The sequence below is a fragment of the Micromys minutus genome (genome assembly GCF_963924665.1).
Source record: "Micromys minutus genome assembly, chromosome: 25".
Lineage (NCBI taxonomy): Eukaryota > Metazoa > Chordata > Mammalia > Rodentia > Muridae > Micromys > Micromys minutus.
The window spans coordinates 29,025,151-29,047,094 of NC_137960.1; the positions used below are offsets into that span (position 1 = coordinate 29,025,151).

General features: G+C 40.8%; 2 protein-coding genes across 2 annotated transcripts in view; one reads left to right on the plus strand and one right to left on the minus strand.

Annotated features, from left to right (window-relative positions):
- Window positions 1-21,944, plus strand: part of MCM9 (minichromosome maintenance 9 homologous recombination repair factor) — a 62,612-nt gene that overhangs the window by 13,403 nt on the left and 27,265 nt on the right. Inside the window, exons 6-7 of the mRNA XM_080937902.1 lie at window positions 1,947-2,068; window positions 3,437-3,556. Of these exons, the coding sequence (XP_080794028.1) occupies window positions 1,947-2,068; window positions 3,437-3,556 (242 nt within the window). The remainder of the gene's footprint in view (window positions 1-1,946; window positions 2,069-3,436; window positions 3,557-21,944) is intronic.
- On the minus strand, window positions 6,645-17,711 carry ASF1A (anti-silencing function 1A histone chaperone). Its single transcript, XM_080937903.1, has 4 exons — window positions 17,350-17,711; window positions 12,101-12,216; window positions 8,409-8,585; window positions 6,645-7,101 (listed from the first exon to the last, which is right to left on the minus strand). Exons 1-4 carry the CDS (start codon window positions 17,456-17,458, stop codon window positions 6,889-6,891), a joined length of 615 nt encoding a protein of 204 aa, XP_080794029.1. The 5' UTR covers window positions 17,459-17,711; the 3' UTR covers window positions 6,645-6,888.

Sequence of the window (21,944 nt, forward strand, 5' to 3'; positions counted from 1 at the left end):
TTGACTGGACTGTGCTTAGGTTCAGGTCCGTATAAGACTGAGTGCTTCTCTGGGTGTTGATAGTTATCAGCTCCAGTGCCACAGCTCAGCTGCCTTCACGACCCCGCGCTCTCCCCGGGATACGCCCAAGTCCCCGCGCTGATGACTGAAGGTCTGCTTTGTAATGAGGGAGCTGAAGCTATGCGACTCATTTGTCAGAAAAAGAATTAAGTATAATGACCTTGTAAGTTAGGAAGACACAGTGACAATCAGGCAACAGTTCCTAGTCTGAATGAGCTCCCCTCTTACGGTCCTAGATTCCGGTATATTATGGATTTGACCATTTTGAAGATGTATGTGCGTCTCCTGAAGCGGAGAAGAGAAGCTGCATCCAAAGGGCATTTCTGTTGGGGTTTGACTTGTCCCTGAAACGGTGGGGAATAATGGGACCCTGAGCACAGTACTTGGGTCTGCTGGGTCATCTGAACTCATACTGTGCAGCTTCAATTCTCTTATACCAGAAAGGTTTCCTGTAAGGTGACAGCCAGCCATGTTTAAAGAGGAAACTTGGCAAGGGACACTGACAACATGGTCTGAAACTGGAATTCTGAAAGGGACTGAATGTTTCATGTTCCATTACAAAGCCATGGAAAAGGGAGACAGTGAAGGAGAAAAGTAGAGGCTCTTGCTCAAGATAAGCACTGGGACCTGTGTCTAGGCTAGACACTGATCCTATATGCCCTTTACACCGGAGTGTGGCTTCTGCCGGCATGTGACACTTGTAGCTCAGCTTAGCTACCCTTAAACTTGGTTCTTAGGTCCGTTCTGTTTTTATGTGTAACCCTTGGATTTTAATCAGAATCTCAGGTCCTCTTGGCTTAGAGCCCTGACCTGTTTTCTCTAGGCCTTCTGTCTAGGAAGAGAAAGTCCCTCTGCTAGTACATCCTTCTGGTTTCCTTCTAATCAAGGGCATTCTTTCTTTGCTATCCCTGCTGTTCTAGAGCTCATCCCCACCAGGCACTGGCCACTGAGTCAATGCTGAGCCATGATAGGATATGAGGTAGCTCAGTGGTTGGTTCTGTTCCCCACACTAGAAAATGGTTACAAATGATCTCTGTACATGAGTTATCAAGCATGGACAGGTCCAGGGAAACTCATTGGAATCTTGTCAACTGATGAAACCAGTGACTGAATGAAATGCTTTATTTATGAATACACTAAAATGATTTCCAGATATGTTGCTTTTATTGAAAGCACACAATTGGACTTCGAGATCTTTACCTGGGATCACTGGAGTTCTTTTTTTGCAACAATCTTAATATAGCAATACCACAGTAACTTATTCCAAATAAAACAATTTCTCAGACAATCAAGAACACGTGCCAAGTCAACTTGCAAGATGAATTAACTTTGCTTCTTTCAGAAGCTCCACAGCCCCAGCTTTCCTCTGTAGAAGATGTTAGTTATTACAGAGCCTCATTTCTGAGGTGGCTATTTTCCGTTACCTAAGTCGTGGCGTGATCTTAGTGGCATTACCAGAGAACATGACTGCATTATGTAAAGGGATAGTGCTGGCTTGACAGCTACAAGTTGAAAGAGAACAGGAAGCTCCTTTTTTTAATTCAGTAGGACAAATTTATAGAAACGTGAGTAGGTAGTACTCAGGAATGAAACCACTGTGCTTTTCATGGTACTAACTTTAAAACCTAAACAAAGTCAGTGCATTATGGTGGCATAGACCACGTTTGAAACCACCTTTGGCTACTTTGCACGACCATCTCAAAAACCAAATTAAAAAAGAAAAGCAGAGTCGAAACAGAACTCCTCCTCCTCTTTTCTTATTTGGTTTGGCCTTCTCTGTCATTTTAGATTGGCAGTGTGTTATAAGAAAATGGCTACAGGACAGAGAGATTTCAGTTAGAAGCCTAGAAAACACTAACGTCTCATCTTTCTCACTTCCCAGGGAGGAATGAAATATTGGCCAGCTTGTGTCCTCAAGTGTTTGGGATGTATCTAGTGAAGCTGGCTGTGGCCATGGTCCTGGCTGGTGGAATTCAAAGAAGTGACGCTGCAGGAACAAGGGTTAGAGGTCAGCACCTCCTGATATATTCTGAGAATGCTAACATGAGAGGAGAAGGGATGCCCTTTCTTTCTTTACAAAAGCTGCTTGCCGGGGGTTGAGTTATAATGACACACACTTGAAAATGCCCAAATAAAACCCACTACTTAGTATACTTCAAGAAATTAATTTTAAAAGCTGCCTCTAGAGCTGTCTATTTTCTAAGTGTAGTTTCTAATTGGATTTTTCATTTTTATTCTATATCCATATTTATCAGAGGCTACTTTAACACCAGAAAGATGAAAGAAATCACTAATTTTTCAGTGGTTATAGACTACATGCCTGTAAAGGTGCCACAAAATTAGCTCCCTTGGAGGGAGAGAGGGAGGGAGGGAGGAAGGGAGAGAGTGTCTGTCTTAATGTCTCCAAGCTAGTTCCCATCTGTGACTGTCAACTGCTACTCACAGTCATCTGCCTGCTGATTCTCCTGCTGGTAGACAGCAAATATGCCATCTGCCAGGAGTTGCTGCTGTAGGTCATCCTTGAAGCAGAGACTGCTCCAAGTGTGCAACACTATCTGGATGGCAGGAAGCGCCCGTGCAGCAGGCATGACACCCAGAGCTCTCACCAGTTACCACAGACTAAAAAACAGTGATGCTCTAAGCCAGGCTGTTCGTACAACTCTGAGACGACATGGCACAGAAGCATTTTATAAACTGTGTATTGATCATCTGCTATCTGCAAGGCACTTGGCTAAATGTTGAGCTAAATGGTTTCTTATTAATGTATTTAGGAAATACATATGCAACACTAAAGAAATTTGCTTATCCAGTGAAAATATGCCATTGGAGAGGCATGTGTCCATTTCTATTAAGTGTGAAATTTGAGTCATTTCAAGGTCTACTAAGTGATTGAAATTTACATAAATGAAAATGTTTTTATTCAGTTAATATAATTGTAATGGTTTGATATGTATAAACCACTTATAAAACCCCAGCATTTAGAAGTACTTTAAAAATAGAATAAAACCTTATATGACTTGTATGGATAGCTTTAGTCACTGGTTTGGATTTAAATATAGATATAACCAGAAAGTTTTTTTTATAAGTCAAGGATTTTTAAAATGTTAAGCATGGGCCTAAGCATCTGGAAATAGCACATACTCTATTAAAAGATTTAAAAATTTAAATGTCACATTTAGTAATCAAAATTGCTATATTTGTGACAGCTAGCTTTTCTAAAGATTTTCTAGTTAACTCCTTCCTTGAAGAGCCTTGCATAAAGTATATAAAAAATACCCCATAAAACATGTTGGCATTTCATATGGGATACTTTAATAGTTGTATGTTATTCATAGATCCTTTTAAAATTCTTGAACTTTGACCTTTACTCTTTTAGGTGAATCTCACCTCTTATTGGTTGGAGATCCTGGCACAGGGAAATCACAGTTCCTTAAATATGCAGCAAAGATCACCCCAAGGTCGGTTTTGACCACAGGAATTGGATCTACTAGTGCAGGTAACTGTATGACAACTTTACCCAAGCAGTGTCGTATGGTGTGTTTCAAGTTAGTCTATAGGTTCTCTCAAAGTTACTGCCAAAAATGGAAGGAAATGTAACATCCTTTTTGTACAGTTAAAAAGATATTTCAAAAAGGTCCATGTCCTCTCTATGGAACTTAGTTTTATATAGGAAACTGTAAAGATGTCATTTTATAAAGATCTACCAAAGAAAACATCAAAACAGGGAAATTTGTTTACAAAGAAAGTGGAGAGCGTGTAGTTTAAGGACAGTGGTGGCTCCTAATGATACCTCTTAGGGAAATTTGTGCATTTAGAAAGCGTATTCTCACATATGTCCTAAGAGATTTTGTTTATACATTGTAATAATTCTACAGCAAGTACATTTAAAGCTCTCACAGACAGTCTAATTATAAAGTGACAGGAAATTTAGGGGAAATTTTTTTTAAATGTCTTGATGTTTTCTACTTTTAGTTTTGAAATTTCTCCTCTTCTAAAAATAAGAGTTTGGTTTCCCATATTTTACTAGTGTCATTATTCGTTAAGTTAACCTCGCCTCTGTAGTCTCTTCTCAGAGTTCTTATATGATACGTATACTTTGAAACTCATCATAAAACTATCCCAGCAGTCCCATCTGGGGACTTTAAGTGCTATATTAATAAGTGTTGATCAGGTGGGCTCTGTGAATTAATAGTACCAAAAGAGAATTTGCAATTGGAGAAACGTAATAGCTACTTCTTACCTACTCAAAAGATGTCAGTGGCCTTTGGCACTCTTGTAATCCATTTTCAGGTTGCACACAGTAAGGGCAGCAAAGGGTTACTTCCATGAAAAATTTAATGTAAGTGTGTACTTGCATTGCACGGTCATATGGTATTTTACATTGTGGATTATGATAGAAACATGTCAGTCTTAAACTTTGTGTGTGTGCATATATGGAAGTTAGATGACAACTTGTGGGAGAATTAGTGTCTACCATGTGAATCCTGGGTATTGAACTGAAGTAGCCAGGCGTGGCAGCCACGTTGGCAACCTCCATAGACTGTCTTGGTAAAATTAGACCTGGAAACTATAAGGTAACACAGTAACAGAAATAAAGGGTCAGACAAGGCTGTGAATGGGCAAATGCATGTATGCCTCCTCAACTCAAACAATACCATCATAACCTATTCATCTAGCTCTTCAGTGGCATGCATGGAGTGTGTGTGTTGTATGTGTCTCTATGTGTACGTATTCACCAAACATTTATTTACACTGATCAAAAGGAAGAAATAGTGCTTGGTATGGAATCAAATGGCTTTAATTCCAGCTCTCAGGAGGCAGAAGTAGGTGGATCCCTGTGAGCTGAAGACTAGCCTGGTCTATACTAAAAGAGTTTAGGACAGCCAGGGCTATGTTGAGAGACTGTATCTCAAAAATAAATGGGTGGAGGGCAGTCTATAAGCTTTTTAACTGTAATTCAGACAGAATGTCTTTAAATGAGGCTAACCAGGAGGAAAATCCCTGCATGCTAGTTCTCAATGTTTAATTTAAATGCTTCTATTACTGTTGTTTTACCTTTAAATTCTATAGAACAGTAGCATTTAAATACTAAGAGGCAGTTGTTTTTGTCTCAAACTTTTGTGACAATGGACCATATATTTAAAAATTGATATAAAAGCCATGCCATTACGAAGTGGTTTTTATCATCAGACTAAAAACTCCAGTGAATTGCTTTACTTGGTGACTTAGTTTATGTTTTTATGAGTACACTGTAGCTGTCTTCAGACTCACCACAAGAGGTCATCAAATCCCATTACAGATGGTTGTGAGCCACCATGTGGTTGCTGGGAATTGAACTCAGTACCTCTGAGAGCAACCAGTGCTCTTAACCACTGAGCTATCTCTCCAGCCCTTATGTTTTATTTATATTTACTGTATTGATAACTGAACTCTTGTTTTAACATCTCCTAATTGTAGTTAGACAAAATGAGATTTTTTTTTCCCAAATTGTTTTAGTAGTCAGAAGAATTTATTTTTAAAATCTATGAACTGGGCAATGGACAATACTGTAATAATATGAAGTCTTAAATTTCAAAGTTTAACATTTAACAAGACTTTGTTTCACAAATTTATCTTTTAAAATAGCAAGAAATATATACAACTTAAAGAGTCTGTATTTAAACAAATGCCCTTTCCTTTTCCTCAAAATGCTTTTAAAAGTGCAGTATAAAAGCTTAGATGTGAAGGCACTGCATAACTTGCATCCTTTGGCTATCCTATGCATCATCACTGATAATCAAATGAAAATATCTTATTGTAAATTTAATGGATCAAAACTTTGAGGAAGTATTTACTTCTCATTAAAGAAAATAAGGTTTTGGCTCATTTATTTGGTGAATTCCTTTCTAAAACTGTTCTTCAGGGGAAAAAAAAATAAGTCTGGAAAAGCTGTTAGATAATATCAACTACAGATAATTCCCAGATCTTACACACTGTGAGAACCAAAGGATATGGGGTAATATGGCTGCAAATAAATGATCAGACATACTTCCTAAAGTAGCAGCCAATATAAAGCTACTAGACCTTTCTAGTTACCCTTCTATAAGTTCAGCCTTCTGTAAACTCAGAGAGCAGATCTGAGCCATTATAATGTAATCTTATGCTTCAGAGACTTTGTATTTGCTCTTGCCATGTTGGAATCTCTGGACAGTGATTCATGGTCATGGTTTCTCAGTTTTAGATGTAGGGAAGCGTACATCATAGTCAGAGGGACTTCAAGGCAGCCACACTGGTTATATAAAAACTAAAAAGTCCAGTGTAACGCAAGCTGTAAAAATGCACTAGAAAAACCCTGGTGGCATGTAATTGATTTCAAATCCCATTTTAAAGTTATCTCTTTACTACAGAATGGAAGTTTTCTCCTCAAATTAAAAGGATACTATCTTCACAGGAAAAAATCATTTTAGTTGAAGTAAACTTTGTTATTTTAAAAGCTAGTAAATCTCATTGTCCAAGAGGCTAAAACACCTTTACAAACCCAGCCTAATAATTGATAACTTTTCTTTTTATAAGTGCTTTAATTACATATAAAAGAGGAGAAAATAATATATATGTTTTAATCAGATTAGTTTCATGAACAAATAAAATAACACATTAGAGAAAAACAGTACTTAAAAATAGTTGTATTTATATTCCACAATTTGCTCAAATACTGGTTTTCTTATAAACTTTCTACAGGATGTTTTTAAACAAATTCTTCACATTTCACGTTGACTATGTACTTACGGAACTTCAGGGAAATAGTTCTGTTTTTAATAGCTTAATCTGTACTAATGGGATGGCCCGTGGTCACATGCAGTCCATGTGGGATTCTAACATAACATTGAGTGAGTTTTCTGACGTGGACCATCCCTTTGAAGCTGAAGGTAATGCATCTGTTGAAAGAAGGGACTGTAGATTTGGGTTACTGCTCTCTGCATCTTCCAGTTTTTCTGTGTTATCTTCCCAATTAATATGGAATCTTGTGACTCTGGGATTAGATGCCAAAATATTCCTTTGAAGCTAGAAAAGAAGCATTTAAATGGTAAGCACTAAGAAAGTTACATTACCATGTGCAAATTGGTAGAAGACTAAATTCATATGCAAGGGCATCAAGTGAAGCACTTGAACATATTAAGCAAGAGGACCACAAAAGCGAACAGCAAAAGAACTATTTTGGTTCTTTTGGAAACAGGGAAAAGGGAGGTAAGGGGTGGAGAACAACCCATCAACATATTTTACCTCCCAACAAAGCACCAGCTTCTGCTTCATACAGAGTAAGGGAGGGAAAGTCTTTTTGTACACCTGTTAGAGGACGGTTTAGTTGAATAAGTGTGTCTTTTAGCTTGATGTATTTTCAGATTGGGGATATAGCTCATTGCCTTGGAGATACTCTGGAAAAAGTTCCTAGGTTCAATGGTAAGCACTAAGAAATAAAATACAAAAAGCAGACTTCCAATGAACCATTTTCTCCAAACAGAGCTCCTAACTATTGGGATCCTAGCAGTAACATATTAAGTCTCAGTTTTCTAAAAAGTTTCTGTTCTTGTTTCTTTTACTGCCATACAAAGGGCCTACCTACAAGGAGTAACCCTGACTTAACAGGAGGTCTCCAGTCTATGAAGTATCTCACCTTCACCAGGAGAAAGGAGAACTGACTTTAGTCTGTGGCAAGGCCTTGACAGATAGAGTGCCACAATCAGTTTATTTAAAAAGTCACCAGTAACTAAACCCCTAACCATTCCCAGGGGGGAAATCTAAAGATTTTCAAGAAGTGTTAAGACTACTGAATCAGATTTTATCGTTTCAGAATTTAACTTGTTATCATCAGGAATACTTAGCAAATAGGATAAATATATAGACTTCCTAGATATTAATGAAAGTAAGCACAAGTTGGGCATAGTAACACATCTGAGGAAGAATGCCATAGTTTTCAAAGCCAGCTTGAGCTACAGCAGTCTCAAAATCTCCGCCAAAGAAACCAACAACAAAACCAGTTTAATCTTGGCCATGATTTTGGAAAGAGTCATAGGCAGAACTATTTTTAATCATTTCACTACAAACATAAGACCTCACATGTCCTCGGTTAAAATGAAATGGAAACAAAGGCCTGCCTTTGCAGGAAGCCCTTCCATTCCAGGAAACCATCAGACTGAAGGTATGCAGTTACTGAGGGGAGTCCAACCACGCAAATGGATTGATGATTAGTTTGTTCACACACTACACAACTTCAGATCTGCTTTAAGGCCATGTTCATGGCCTACTGTGACACAGCAACCCCTAAACACTGGGCAGCACAAGTAACTAAGAAGGAATAGTAAGAGAGTTACCTTAGAAAAGTCTGGCTTTACTGGTGGGTTCTCCCTTAATTCCGTTTCAGTATATTCATTATTTACATAGTAGCCAACTCTAATAAATTCTTGACCTCGGTAGGTGCAAGTAATCAGTACAACTGTTACCCCCACTGCGTCTGCATCTGGGATGAGCCCTGCATTCGGTGCGTCAGCCTAGAGTAATTTAGAAAGAAACACAAAAAGGATGTTAGTGGCAGGGATAGCGAATGAGCATTACTTGAAACCATCTTTTTGTGGGGAAAATGTTTTTACAATAATTTGTTTTTGGCCTTTAGATGCCTTAGCTGGCCTCAGATTCACTCTGTTCTGCCTCCTGAATGATACAGATAGATGGACACCACCACACTCACCCAGCAAATGTTCTTTGGTGGGAATTGGCTTGTACGTAGAAAATAAGGTTCAAGTTTCTCTGTAGCAATACTGGGTACACTCAGAACTTGCAGGTATAAAAAAAGAAATATTTCTGGTTTTGACGGTATGGTGATTAGTTACATAATATTCATTATAAAATTTATTATTTATAACCAAGTCAATCATTGTAGTGATACTAACCTTTTACAGTCCAAATTTTCAGTCCCAAATTACTATGCAGCAAATTAAGTTTCCTAGAGCTTACTGCAATGAGTGCTCATTCTGTCAGTCCCTCCTATCCAAGACACCTGGGTTTGGCAGTAGCAAACCATGTACAGCTGACAGCAGAGGCCAGCAATGTAGCTCAGTTCAATCCCAGCACCAACTAAGAAGTACACTCATTAATACACAATGTATCTGAAAAACTCTACAGCAAAGTTTGAAATAGTGAAAATCATACTGTATTTGAACCATATACATTGTGGAAATCCAGTGTAGTCAGACTGCTTGGGTAGATGACACCAAAGACCATGTTTTGAATCATAATGAACCTAAAGGAATTAAGAAAGTGAAACAACAGAACTAGAAGACATTAAAAATGCCAGAAAAGGCTAGGGTTGTGGCCACAGTCCTCATTAGCAAGACTTCTGAACAGACAGACAGACAGTGGTAACTGAGGCATCCAAGTACAATCTGAAGCACCATTCTGCATAGTAACAAGAAAACTCTAGCACCATATCCTGTGCATACTTCAGTATATGCTTTTAGCTTGGAAACCTCTAAGATTATGTTTATTGTATATATAACACATAGCTCACACTAAAAGACATAAAATTCCAGAGACTAAAACTTTCAGTCACCTTCAGCTTCTCTTATTCTCTTCCCTTGTCACTCTCAACCTCTCATTTCTAAAGGTTGGGTGTTCATTTGTTATGCAGACTGCTGTTAACTTCCACTTTTCAGTTCTAGCCTGTGGTTTATATAGATGCCATTTAAATATGCATCCATTTCTATCCCCCCCCCCCCGTGTGTGTGTGTGTGTGTGTGTGTGTGTGTGTGTGTGTGTGTGTGTGTGTGTGTAAAACTTAAGTTCTGAAAGATGAACTGCTCATACCTCTGCCTCAGCAGCCCCTTGGCTCTAAGTTCCTTCCCCCACATCCTCCCAATTCTCCCAAATTCTCTTAATCAAACCTTTCCAAAGTCCTTTCTGATTCACAAAGTAGCAGCTTCCTTTTTTGTGTGTTTGCTATTTGACACAAATTTTCTAATATATGTCTTAATCTAAATGCAGCCATAAGAACTTACTGTTTTAGAATTTTCTCATTACTCAGTTCCTATCCTGATGGGGTATATGATCCCTGTGGACAGATAGCAAGGGTGGGGACATAGACCCTCCTGCAGCATATACAGTCTGTCCTACAAATCTTACTCCACATTGCAAGGCTACTTACTTTCAGGGATTCTCATATACACGGAAATGGGTGAAGAAATGGGAGAGTTCAGTTGCTACCACCCAATTAGTAGTAATTGCATCTGTGTTTAAAAATGTTTGCCAAAGGATTTGACTTGAGCAAGTTTGGGTCAAAATGTGTGTATACCTCTCAGGTCACTAAGGATGAAAAAGTGACGGTTGACCCAATCCGATACTGGCCATCTCTTTGCTAGTCTTACAGACCCATTCCTAAGGCAGGCATGTTTAACTATACAAAACAAAATGGCAGAACAGAAAAATAGGACAGTTTGCTCATAACACACACACACCCAAACTGCCTTTGTTTCATTTTGTTAATAACTGTCAGACTTTGAAAATTGCATAGGCTAACACATGACCTAAAATCACAGTGCTTTCTGTTCTTTTTGGCAACATTTACACTGATAGCAACAAAAAGCTAAGATTTTCCTCATAGCACTGCAAGCCAAAAGCTTATAGGAACTCTTACCATAAACACACAAGACTCCAGAAGGCTTACTTTAAAACCACGATGGACAAGTTTTTATGGCAATACAAAGTGTGTATGTGTGTATGCACATTATACATACATACATGCATGCATACATACATACATACATGCATGCATACATACATATATGGCCACACATTAAGCTGAATTATCAGTATAGTATGTAGTCCCTAGGCTTGTGGGGCCAAGGATATCCTGCCTCTTTATATAATGAGAATAAAATAATAGTTTTAGTTATAGCTACTTTTGTCAGTAATTTGCTAATTGCCTTATTTCTCATAATATTCTTATACAGTAAGTCATTAGTGGGGTCACGTATCTTAGTGACCAGAGGCATCAGGCCTGCCTGAGACTGCAGGGCTTCCTTAGGCAGTCAGTCTGTGTTACTATGGCTTTCACAAGGTTATGCACACACACACAACTCAGTTCCATGGCATTTTTAATTAAAGCACTGCAGCCTTTAAATTACTGCAGCTGAGCCATTTGTTTATGTGCACCAAATTATTTGGGGTTTCTTAATAGAAAACACTCAGGTCAGATTCAGTTCTGTATTTAAAAGGCATCTAACAAAGTTCTCTTAAACTCCTTGCCCATTTCTAATGGGATTATTTCAAAGAGAGTATTCATTGAAATTGTTCTGTCTGTGAAGGGAGAAATAGAGGCCAGGCATAGGTGGAAGTAGATTTTTCTCCCGAATTATGCCTGCCATGAGATTTGGTTAGACAGAAATACTTCTAAAAAAAAAGATTAATGGTTATTTAAAAGCTGGCTCATTACTCCTTGCAGTATTATAAATATCTCTCTCTAAGAAGCATGGATAATTGAAAAAAGTTACTAGTTTTACATAGCAACTTAATAAAGGAGGAGAAGTAACACTCTTTGACAGAAGGCTTGGGCAGAAACCTAAACACTGTCAGGTGTCTGAGAACATAATTTATACTAAGAGTTTTTCTACTCACAAGTTCTAACATGGTAATGGATTTGTCACAGTGGTCCTCTATAAAGACCTAGATAAGAAGCCTTAGAGAAGCATTAGACCATCACCAATGGCTCAAGTCACATGTCTATGCTAACATTTTTCTTAGCCTTGCAGTGACTATTCCAGAATGAGGTTGTTGCTATCATATCAGCAGATGCATGCACGGTGCTGACCAGCGTACCATTTGAATATGTTTGGGGAAGATGTTTTCATCCTGACAGTCCCACAGGACAAACTCAACCCTGTATGCACAGAACACAACTCGGCCTTAAGTGACAGCAGACAGAGCACTTGCTTAACACAGACAGGACAGGGCTCTGAGACAGCTTAGTCTATTACAAACATACCTGGCCTATGTATCTCAAGATTAATCTTACCTGAAACACAAACATATGCCTTCCTGCAGGGACAGGACCCACTAAAACAGAGTCTAAAACTTGATCGTATTCTTCGCTTTCTGCAGAGCCCACGTAGATAATTTTCCACTCCAAGTCTAGGGGAAAAAACAAAAACATTATTTCATAGCAGCAATTATATATTAACACAAATAAAGTTCCTTTTGTTGGAACTTTATCCAACAAATGGCTTCTTACCAAAGAGATATGGAAATGTTACTTAGGTATTTCTCTCACTAGAATTCATATTTCATCCCAATAACTTCTCCAAATTCACTTTCATTAAGCACTGTTTCCTGGAGGGTGTTCCTCACAAGTAAAACATGAACAAAAAAGTGGAGAAACACTCAAAGTCTGCCATAGGTGTGCATAAAGGAAAATGACACAGGGAGTTCCCAGAGACCTGTTAGTAAAGAACACTGGAGCCCGTGCACTGTGCAGACTCCCAGCCTCTTTGTGCACCACTGTTAGCTTCACCACTGTAGAAAAGCTGCCCTATGAAACAAATCAGAGAATCTAAAGTGAAGAATTCATTAGCCAACCCTCCTCGAGGTTCAGAAGTTTCAGTCTCCTGACATACCTCTGTCAGTCTGCTACCTCATCACTCATACTAGCTGACAGGAAAACTTGCACTTACCAGTGTATTACCAACTATGCCAACTGGATACCAACCAGACAGGGGGACTGTTCCCTCCTGATACTCCTTTCTGCCATACATTCTTAAAACCACACGAGGAAACCAAGATCCTATACCTCTTCATCTAGCAGAGTACTTACATATAGTATACAGGCAATACACTCAAGTACAGACTAACCTAAGACCTGCCTTATAATTCAACCTAGATTTCATTACGCACCCTTTTAGAAAATTCTCTATGAAGAACTGAGAGGATTAAAACCATTGCTCTTTGAAGGAATCTGGAAATCTGCTCTTTAAACAGGAGGAAGATAACAATCTCCTATAATGTGGTCTGTGCTTGGCTTCATTATACAGAGACTATACTAAGCACTCCCAAGGGGTTGAATCTCTGGAGAACATCAACAAATTCATTTTTGTGTATAGGTATCTCCTAAATTTCTAAGAGCATTGGCACTCCTTTAAATCATACTGTACTTGCAAACTGAAACTTTTTCAGTTGCAACTTCCCTGTTGTTTGTGAGGTTTTACAAGTTGCTATTACGTCATGGCTCCACCATAGACTGAGGCTATTTGTATTTTCAGCCTTCGGTATGTTTCCAGATTCAGGGCTTATCTGTCATCTCATCAGACCACTCATTTGTTGTTGGATGGAGGGATAAACAGTAACATTTCTGACCAGAAAGAACAGCAAAATCAAATGTAAAAAGCCTGCTTGGTGTGTTCAAGGATAAGCCAAGAGGCTGGGATTTTGGAACATCGAGACGTTTCCAATCCTGAGGTTGGAATGGGAAGCAACACAGCCATCAAATCAAACAAGGCCTGATGCCCACCATTAAGGTGGGCTTAACACATAATGGCACCATTTTTGTTGTTGTTGTTATTGTGTTGGGCATCAAACCCAGAACTTTCACACATTCTAGGCACCCACTTTATCACTGAGCTACAGCCCCAGACTGACAACCGGGAGATTTTCAACCTTGCTAATGCTGTGACCCTGTAATAGTTTGTCAAGGTGTGGTAACTATCCAACCATAAATTTTGTTACTACTTCATAACTGCAATGTTGCTACTGTTACGTAGCAAATGAACTGTAATATAAACATCTGTGTTTTCCAGTAATCTTCTGGGATTGACCCACAAGTTGAAAACCACTGCCCTGAAAGTTTTGAGCAGAGAAGTGACAGGAATCCTCCTTTTATCTTAAGGATCATTTTCTTTGCTGTGTTTAATGTAACCTTATGAGGGTAGGAGAACAAGAGATTGTTTCAACAGTTCGGTACAGAAATTATGGCGGTCAAAGCATTCACATCCTAGATAAAGTTTGGAAATGGAAGCAGCAGTAGCCACTCTGGTGGCAGGGTGTCAGTGTAAAGAAGAGAATAACCAGGAGTTAAGTCTATGTATGTCTAAGATGCCTATTGGATACTTAAGTAGAAACACCCAAAGATCAAATCTTTAAAAACTGAAATCTGGCAATAATACATAATGACAAGGATGGGAATGGGATTCCTAGGAGTCAAATGAGTGTTGTCAACACTAATGTTTAGAAAGCTACTGCCCTATGAAGGAAGTGATCCAAAGCCAAGTGAAAATACTGCTAAGGAGAAGGGTATATGAAAGCCTACTGTCTTACCTAATTCAAGCACATATATACTGTCTGTGCGTGCATTCGCACTAATATAAACAGAGAAGCTGAGACTTGGAGAAGCTAATCTAAAATTCACAAGCTTACAAATCAGAACCATAATTAAAGGTGGGCTGCTGCTACTCAAAAGCCTTGGGTTAAGCCTTGCCCTTTCTAGCTTTCAAGTAGAGTTTAAAGATGTAGGACAGAGTGGATAAAGACGGGTAATGGAGAGTGAGCTAATCTAACCTTAATGAGAACAAGCTGGGGTCTGAATGTGATGTGATGATTTGCCTATTGATCCATTTGTCTATGAGCCAGTTTCCTCTTCTACACCTCTGTATTTTATGGATAAGTCTGTGGCACTACAAGAGTTACGAGCTGAAAATTATCCATTTACTTTTGAAAGTTTAACTTTTCCATTCAATCATGGTAATCCTAACAGAAAGGATCTTCATGTGTGGTAGGAGGGAAGTTACCAAGGAAATTTTAAGTTAATTACATTTCTGGGAAAACCTGTGGTCTAGTAGAAAATATACAGCCCTTACAATCAGAACAGGCTCAAACTTTCAAAGCATAAAGCCACAGGTTCAGTTTTGATGCACTGCAAATATTAAACCCTTTTGCAGCAGGAAGGCCAATTAAACTTGAATAGGCTTAGTGATTAAGCATAATAAAGCATCTGCTTAAAACCCCTTTTAAAAATGTTCTGCTTATATACATCTATGGGCACTGTGTGGAGGTAGGAAGACAGCAGGAGTCAGCTAGGAGCTTTTCTGAAGGCAGAGCCATCTCACTAGCCTTTAAATCCCACCTTCTAATGTGCTCTACTCCTAGACATGTCCCATAAAAGAAATAACCATATTATCTTTAGAGCAAACACAGCTTACGGCTTCTTCTAAAGCAAAACTACAAGGCAGCTTTTAAAGCAAAGTTAAGATATTCCAAGACTTCTGACAGTAAATGGTGGCAGATTGGTACACTGGAGGTGGACACAAAGCATAAACTCAAACTTTTCTTTCGAGTATTTTGTACTTTGATCAATAACTTAAAAAGTCACCGTACAACCAAAGTATGGACCCTAGAAAAGAGCTTCTGCAGGTTAAGTCAACTCCCATTTCTTACTCCACAGAGCCTCTAGATGGAGTATACAGGAATGGCAGCTTTTTTAAGGATTCCTTTGCAGCTTTGGAATGACTCAGCTTAAAATACCTTAAAATGATGGTGCCCTGGTTTTGAAGTGTACTAGAGGAAGCCATATTCTTGGGTAATACCACTGTTGTTAAAGGATCCCAGTTTCAAATGGAACCTTGTTTGGTTTTTGTGGATGGCTGGTTTCGAACTATCCAGTGTAATGACTCTAACAATATTCTAGACTTCTAGACTGTGTATCTTCCTTGTGCAACATGGACCTAAAATGGAAGTCATCATATGAGAAACACCTGTAGTGTAAAGAACTTCTAATGCCTCTAACACTGCACTGAGTTAGGATGGACTCAGCCATGACCCTATTCTGTATTTGCTCATAAATTGACAGTTCAAAAAAAAAAAAAAAGAAAGAAAAAGAAAAATCAGTGTTGGGGTTGGAAATGGGTGTGATGTGGAAATGCCATTAAATTTCAAATGGAGAAATGCTGTTAAATTTCAAGTGGAGAAATGTGCAAAACACCCTTACACATATATTAATCATTAGAGCTTATTTTAGTGACTACTGTATCTTAATCTTTAGTCAATCTTCAAAATATGCCCCATTCAATTATGTGCATTATACTTTACATACGTATTAAAAACAGGGTATATTTTAAGTGGTCGTGATGGTTAACCAAATGAGTAGAGGGAAAGGGCTGTGACTTCCTTTTTACAACTTTTAAAGGTTTATTGCAATAGTTTTTTATAATTAAAGTTAACACCCTTAATGAAGTACATTGTAGAGATTATAAAGTTTTAAATCAAAAGAAATTCTTTTGTCATAGTTAGGATAATAGTCTTAAAGGCATCTTGTCGAAATACTTTCAAGTCCCAAGATGTCCTCCTAGTTATCTAAAATTTAACACCAATCAAGTTAAACTTTGTTTCAGATGTTGAAAGTGAAGCACCAATTTTCAATAAAAATCTAAGAAAAGCGATTGAGAAGATCACATTTTAGGTTCCTAAATTCTGTATTACCTCACTATTTCGCATTTCTTTAAAACCGCAAAATGTACTTCAGAAAGGACTCTGCCTTCCATTTCCCTGCCAACATTTGTATTTTCTCTAGCTGCCTGGACGTGGAGTTGTTTTAATTGCATCTTCTTCACACGTTCTGGAGAAAGTCTTTCAGACTTTCCAGAAGCCAGAGATGAAGTGCCTGGAATCGGTTGAGCGCCCTGCTTTGGCTCCCGGGTGGGATGGAACTTCCCAGCCCTCCATCGTTTCTCTCCGAGAGGTCTCCATCCCCCGGGAGAGGCGTCCGGAGCGGCGGCGCGCAGCATCCCGGGAGCCCGCGGAGAGCACGGCGGCCCCCGGGGGGCCGAGCCCGGCGCCCGCCTTCCGCGCTGGTTGGTGGAGGGAGCCGGAGAGCCGCGCGAGGACAGCCGCGGCGGGGCTCGGGCGGGAAGGCGCGGGCCCGCTCGCCCCTGGCGGCCCCGAGCAGGCGTCGTGCCGCCGGGTAAGATGGCTCCGCTCCGGGCCGGCCGCGCGTGCTCCCCGCCGGGCCGCGGGGCCCCGGGGCGGCCGAGGCCGCACGACCCCCCGCCAGTGCCGCGCGAGCCGGGGCCGCCGAGCGCCTCCCGCCGCAGACAAAGCTGACAACATGGCTCCCTCTGCCCGGCAAGTTGCTCGCAAGTTGCGGCGCGGCCGGCGTCCCTCAACTTCAAGTTTCCCTCGCATGGCCGCCCTCCCGCCGGCCGCGGCCCACCCCGCGCGAGGCCGGGCCGGGAAACTTTAACGTCCGCCGCCGCAACTGACAGCCTGGCGCCACTCGCTCACCTTCAGACAGGTCCTCGATGCACTCGAAGGTGATCTCGAACTGGAACGGGTTGTAGAAAGGCGACGGGTTATCCAGCACCACTACATTGTTCACCTGAACCTTTGCCATATTTTGAAGAAAACACAAACAATGGGGCCGGGGCTGGCGGCACCACAGAGTCCCGCGCGCGGCCGCTCCGAGAGCGCAGACCCCCGCCCCGGCGCGGCGCGGCCCGACGTCGTGCAGCTGCGACTTGAGAAACTTTTTTTTTTCCTCCTTTTTATTTACACGGCAGCACTCCACTGTGTTTTTGCAGCTTTCCTATTTCACTAAACTACAGCCCATTCTGCTCTGATAACTAGCAGCGTTGCCCGCGATTGGCTGCCCCCGAGCTCTGACCCTCCTCCTCCAGCGGAGGCCGCGGCGGCGAGCAAGATGGGCTCCCGCTCGCGGAACGGACGGGAAACTTTCACTGCGGCTCCACCTGCTGGTGCGGACCAGGACAAAGGCGCCGAACAAAGTGAGTGGAATAGGGGCTGGGAGGCCCGCGCGGAGGCCGCCGCCGGCGGGGGGAGGGGCGCCGCAGGCCCCGCCCCCACCCGGCGGGTCCGCGCCGCACGTCGGGCGTGGCCGCGGCGGGACGGAGGGGGCGGGGCCCGCGAGGGGGCGGGGCCGGCGGCGGTGGCGGGAGGGCGCGATCGGGTCCCTGGAGTTGGCGGCGTGGGCCTTGGGGTTTTAGGGTTTTCTCCCTGCCTCTAACACTTGCCCCTCAGTGCCGGCGGCTTAGCGGGCTCCGCTGGAGTTAGCAGTTTAGAGGCGTTTTGCCGCACTCCTCGGGTCCATCTGTCTGAGCTCGTAATGGTAGAGAATAGGGAGATGGGCCGGTTGCAGTGGGAATAAATTGGATTTTATAGCCTATGTCAGCTCGAAAGGAGCAAGCCATTTTGGAATTCAAGTTCTTGGCCACGACAGTGCGGTGAAATAGATACAGAACGAGGGCGGGGTGGTTTTACACACACACACACACACACACAGAGGCAGCCTGAAAAATAAATCTAAATATGCGATCTTCGGCTGCACGTTGGATTTGTTCCCATTTCAGATCTGAATAGATGTAGAACCCTGGGGAAACGTGATCAGTTACAGCGAGGTTTCTATGATTTGCGGGGTGGGGGAGGGGGAATAGAGAAAGAAGTTAAAAGTAGAGAAAATGGAAGACCAAAGGACAACAAATGCATTATTAGTGGAGTATGAGAAAGGAGGAGACACAGATGACATGACATTTGCTCTTCAGGAAATTTATAGCCAACACTCATAAATTAAAAATGGCAGCACCACAAATTCTGAGGAGCCCTTCCACGCTTGTGATGCCTCTGAAACCATTTCAAGGCAGACTTGAGGGAACGTTGCTTGCTGCTTGCGTATGGTACTTAGCCTGTCTGGGCAGGTGAGGAAGTGGAAACTTAACACCTTTGTGAATGTGAACTGATTCGTTTCACTGTGGAGGTGTTACTCATAAACAAACTATTGAGTTCCTACTAAGTGAAAATACTAAACTATTAAATAAAATTTGGAGTGAAAATTGTTTCTTAGTATTAATCTGCAAGTGAAGTTTTCTGCTAGTTGGCAGAATTTTGATTCGTCATTCTTTGAACATGTTCTGACTCAGGTGGATTGCTATTTAAAGGTATTATGGAACAGACTTATCCATGTGTAAGGAAACGGAGTGGGGAGAGAACCATTCCTGTCGACAGACTGAGCAATCGGTGTCTACCAGTTCAGTCACCATTGCTTATGTGCATCAGCATAAAAGCAGACCGTGGTGGTAGACATGGCTGGTAAATAATACACACAGCTCTTTTTAATCCTAGCTTTACATGACATTAGGCAAGATAAAAACGTACTACATGCAGTAAAAATCATGAATCCAGTGTGGTTGGAATATGAGGCACTCTTGAGATTACAATTACTTATGTGCTTCTTACATGCATTTTGCTGTTTGACCAGAGGTATGTTGTGAGTTATATAAGACTCATTTCTGGTGGGTGTATACACACACACATACACACACACACTCATGTATGTATGTATGTATGTATATATGTATGTATGTATGCATACATGTATCAGGGACTAAGAATATCTACAAGGTTATCACTAGTTTGGTTCATTTTCTTACAAGTTTGGTTTTTTGTTGTTTTTTTGGTTGGTTTTTTTGTCTTTTGTTGTTTGTTTCAAGTGTCATATAACAGCGGTTGGAGGAGGGAATCTTCCTTTTTTCCAAGAACTATCTCCAGGACTCTCATCTTGCCCCTCTATTTTATTACTGCTCATTAGAAATTTTTAAGAGAAAACTTTCTCCAGTAGTTTCTTCACCATGAACAATATTTTTAGAATCCTCCTCCTCCTCCCCCAAATTCCTCAGAATCACTGCACCATGTTTCTAAGTAAACTGATAGGCTTTAGGAATAGTGTGGAACAGCGTCACGCCAACTTCGAGTCAGAACAATGTCTAGGTGACTTCCCAACAGAAAACCATATTATAACTGATGGGTCAAAATGTAGGGTTCCTGCATGAGGACTAGAGACCCCAAATCTCTACTTTCCACTTTTGGAACTGCCTGAACGATTTGTTAGCTTTTTTAAAATGAAAATCATGAATGAACTGCCAAGGGTTGTTGTTACAGGCTAATTTGTATTTTCCTCACATTCATATACTGAAGCTCTCGTCTAGTGTCTCAGAATATGACACTGGTTATAAATAGGTCTCATAACGAGGGGATTGAGTTACAGGAGGCTGTTGAGGATAGCAGTCAGAATGCACTTTACTTCAGTCTGGTATCTTTACATTTTAAAAAAAAGTATATGAGGAAACACCACAGGCTGCATGCATAAATAAAGGCATCATGAAGAAAGGACAAGAAGGCCATTCACAAGCCAAGGGACTGGCCTCTGAGGAAACAAGACAAAGCCAGCAGTCTGGCAAGGTCTAGCTTCCGGTACAATGAAGAAATAAATTCCTATTCTTTAAACTTGTCTATGATATTTTGTTACGATAGCCCTAAAACCCAGACAAACTATAATACATTTTTTTCTCATAGCGAATTAAAGTTGCTTGCGTATTTGAGTATGTCTTTTCGTAACAGTCCTGAGTTATCACACACCTTATGAGCTGTGAGACACAGGATGGGGATGCTGAGGATGCAGGATTCGGTACATAGCCATTCCAGTGGAAGAGCCTATTGATGACCATGTACACTGGGTGATATTTCTGTAGATGAGCAGTGTGTTTCCAAGGATCCAAAAATTCTCTGCACAGTGCGTGAAAGACTGAAACATTTACTTAAATTGAGGTTACACAGAAACCAATGAAAAAGCAAGTTAAATCCAGTAGAATTTAAATGCGCTGGCTAAAATTTTCTTGGAGCTGGGAGTAAAATGGAGTCTCAGTCCTGCTCGGCACAAAAGGTAAAATAGAAATGGTGGAGTAACTTTTAAAACTACATTGTCAGGATTGGGGAGTCCACAGCAGGGAGGTCAGGGGATGGTCTGTGTAATAGGCCCTCTCCAACCTGTTTGTGGGTTCTGGGGGCGGAACCCGGGCTTGCTGGCAGATGCAGACCTTTTCTACCGAGCCATCCCCAGACCCCTGACCTCGCTTGTAGACTTTCCTCGTTTTGTTTTACACTCACTGTGTTGTCTTGGAAGGTCACCTGTATTATTACTCCCATATTTGAAAACAAAGCTCAGCATAAGTGTTGCTTTTCTGTTTGCTGGCTTGTTTTTGTTGTTGCTAGGAATTGAATCCAGGTTCTCTCGCCCGTGGTAGGCAAGTTACATCCCAAGCCAGGCATACTGAACTGAGATCTTTATTAGTATAAAGTCCCCCACACATACACTTTTTTTACACCAACAGAACGTCAAATCTTGGTGACTTATTTTAAACATTATTTTTCTTGTAAAGCTGTCAAATGTGCAGATTTGCTGGGGTAATTTTTCCAGATATTTCTAACTTAAAAAATCTCAATGATTTTAATTTATTGCATATATACAGAAAGCATTTATTATGTTAAATTTCTGTGCTGAGTGCTAACATAAAGATAAAATTGACAAAACTTATGGTCCAGTAGCAAAGGTAGCTTAAGTGATCAAAAGTACAGCTAAAAGAGAAAGATTTAGGTTCCACTTTAACCAGCAACATTAAAATGAGCAAAAGAAATTTTCTTTACTCTTTGTAAAGACTGTTTTAAACAGCAGACATTTTGAGCAACCGATACACTAGAATGGTTGGGAGGGTAAGGCATTGCCATCCAGGATGGCAACTGAGGGACTGGCTACATTCACTGTTGTCATAGTTACAAGTCTGTCTTCACCATAGCAGGTAGAATATAAAGTATTCCTTATGTACAGAAAAACAGAGACATAAGATTTCCTTGAGGGGTAAACATAGGCTGGCCAGCACCGTGTTAATGACTTCACTAATGAATCCCTAAAGAATTAAACTGTGAATGTGGATGGCCAAGGCAGGTGCTGGAGATGGGGCTTGATCCAGCCAGGGCAAAACCAGAATCTCTCCATGGACAGACAGCCTGTTCTGAAAAGACAGCCCTGAAAA

Coding starts and splice junctions, on each gene's coding strand:
- ASF1A (XM_080937903.1), bottom strand. CDS start 17,458: ATGGCAAAGGTTCAGGTGAACAATGTAGTGGTGCTGGATAACCCGTCG. Junction 8,586..12,100: donor GGCATATGTTTGTGTTTCAG/GTAAGATTAATC, acceptor AAATTACTCTAG/GCTGACGCACCGAATGCAGG. Junction 7,102..8,408: donor TAAAGCCAGACTTTTCTAAG/GTAACTCTCTTA, acceptor CTTCTTTTCTAG/CTTCAAAGGAATATTTTGGC.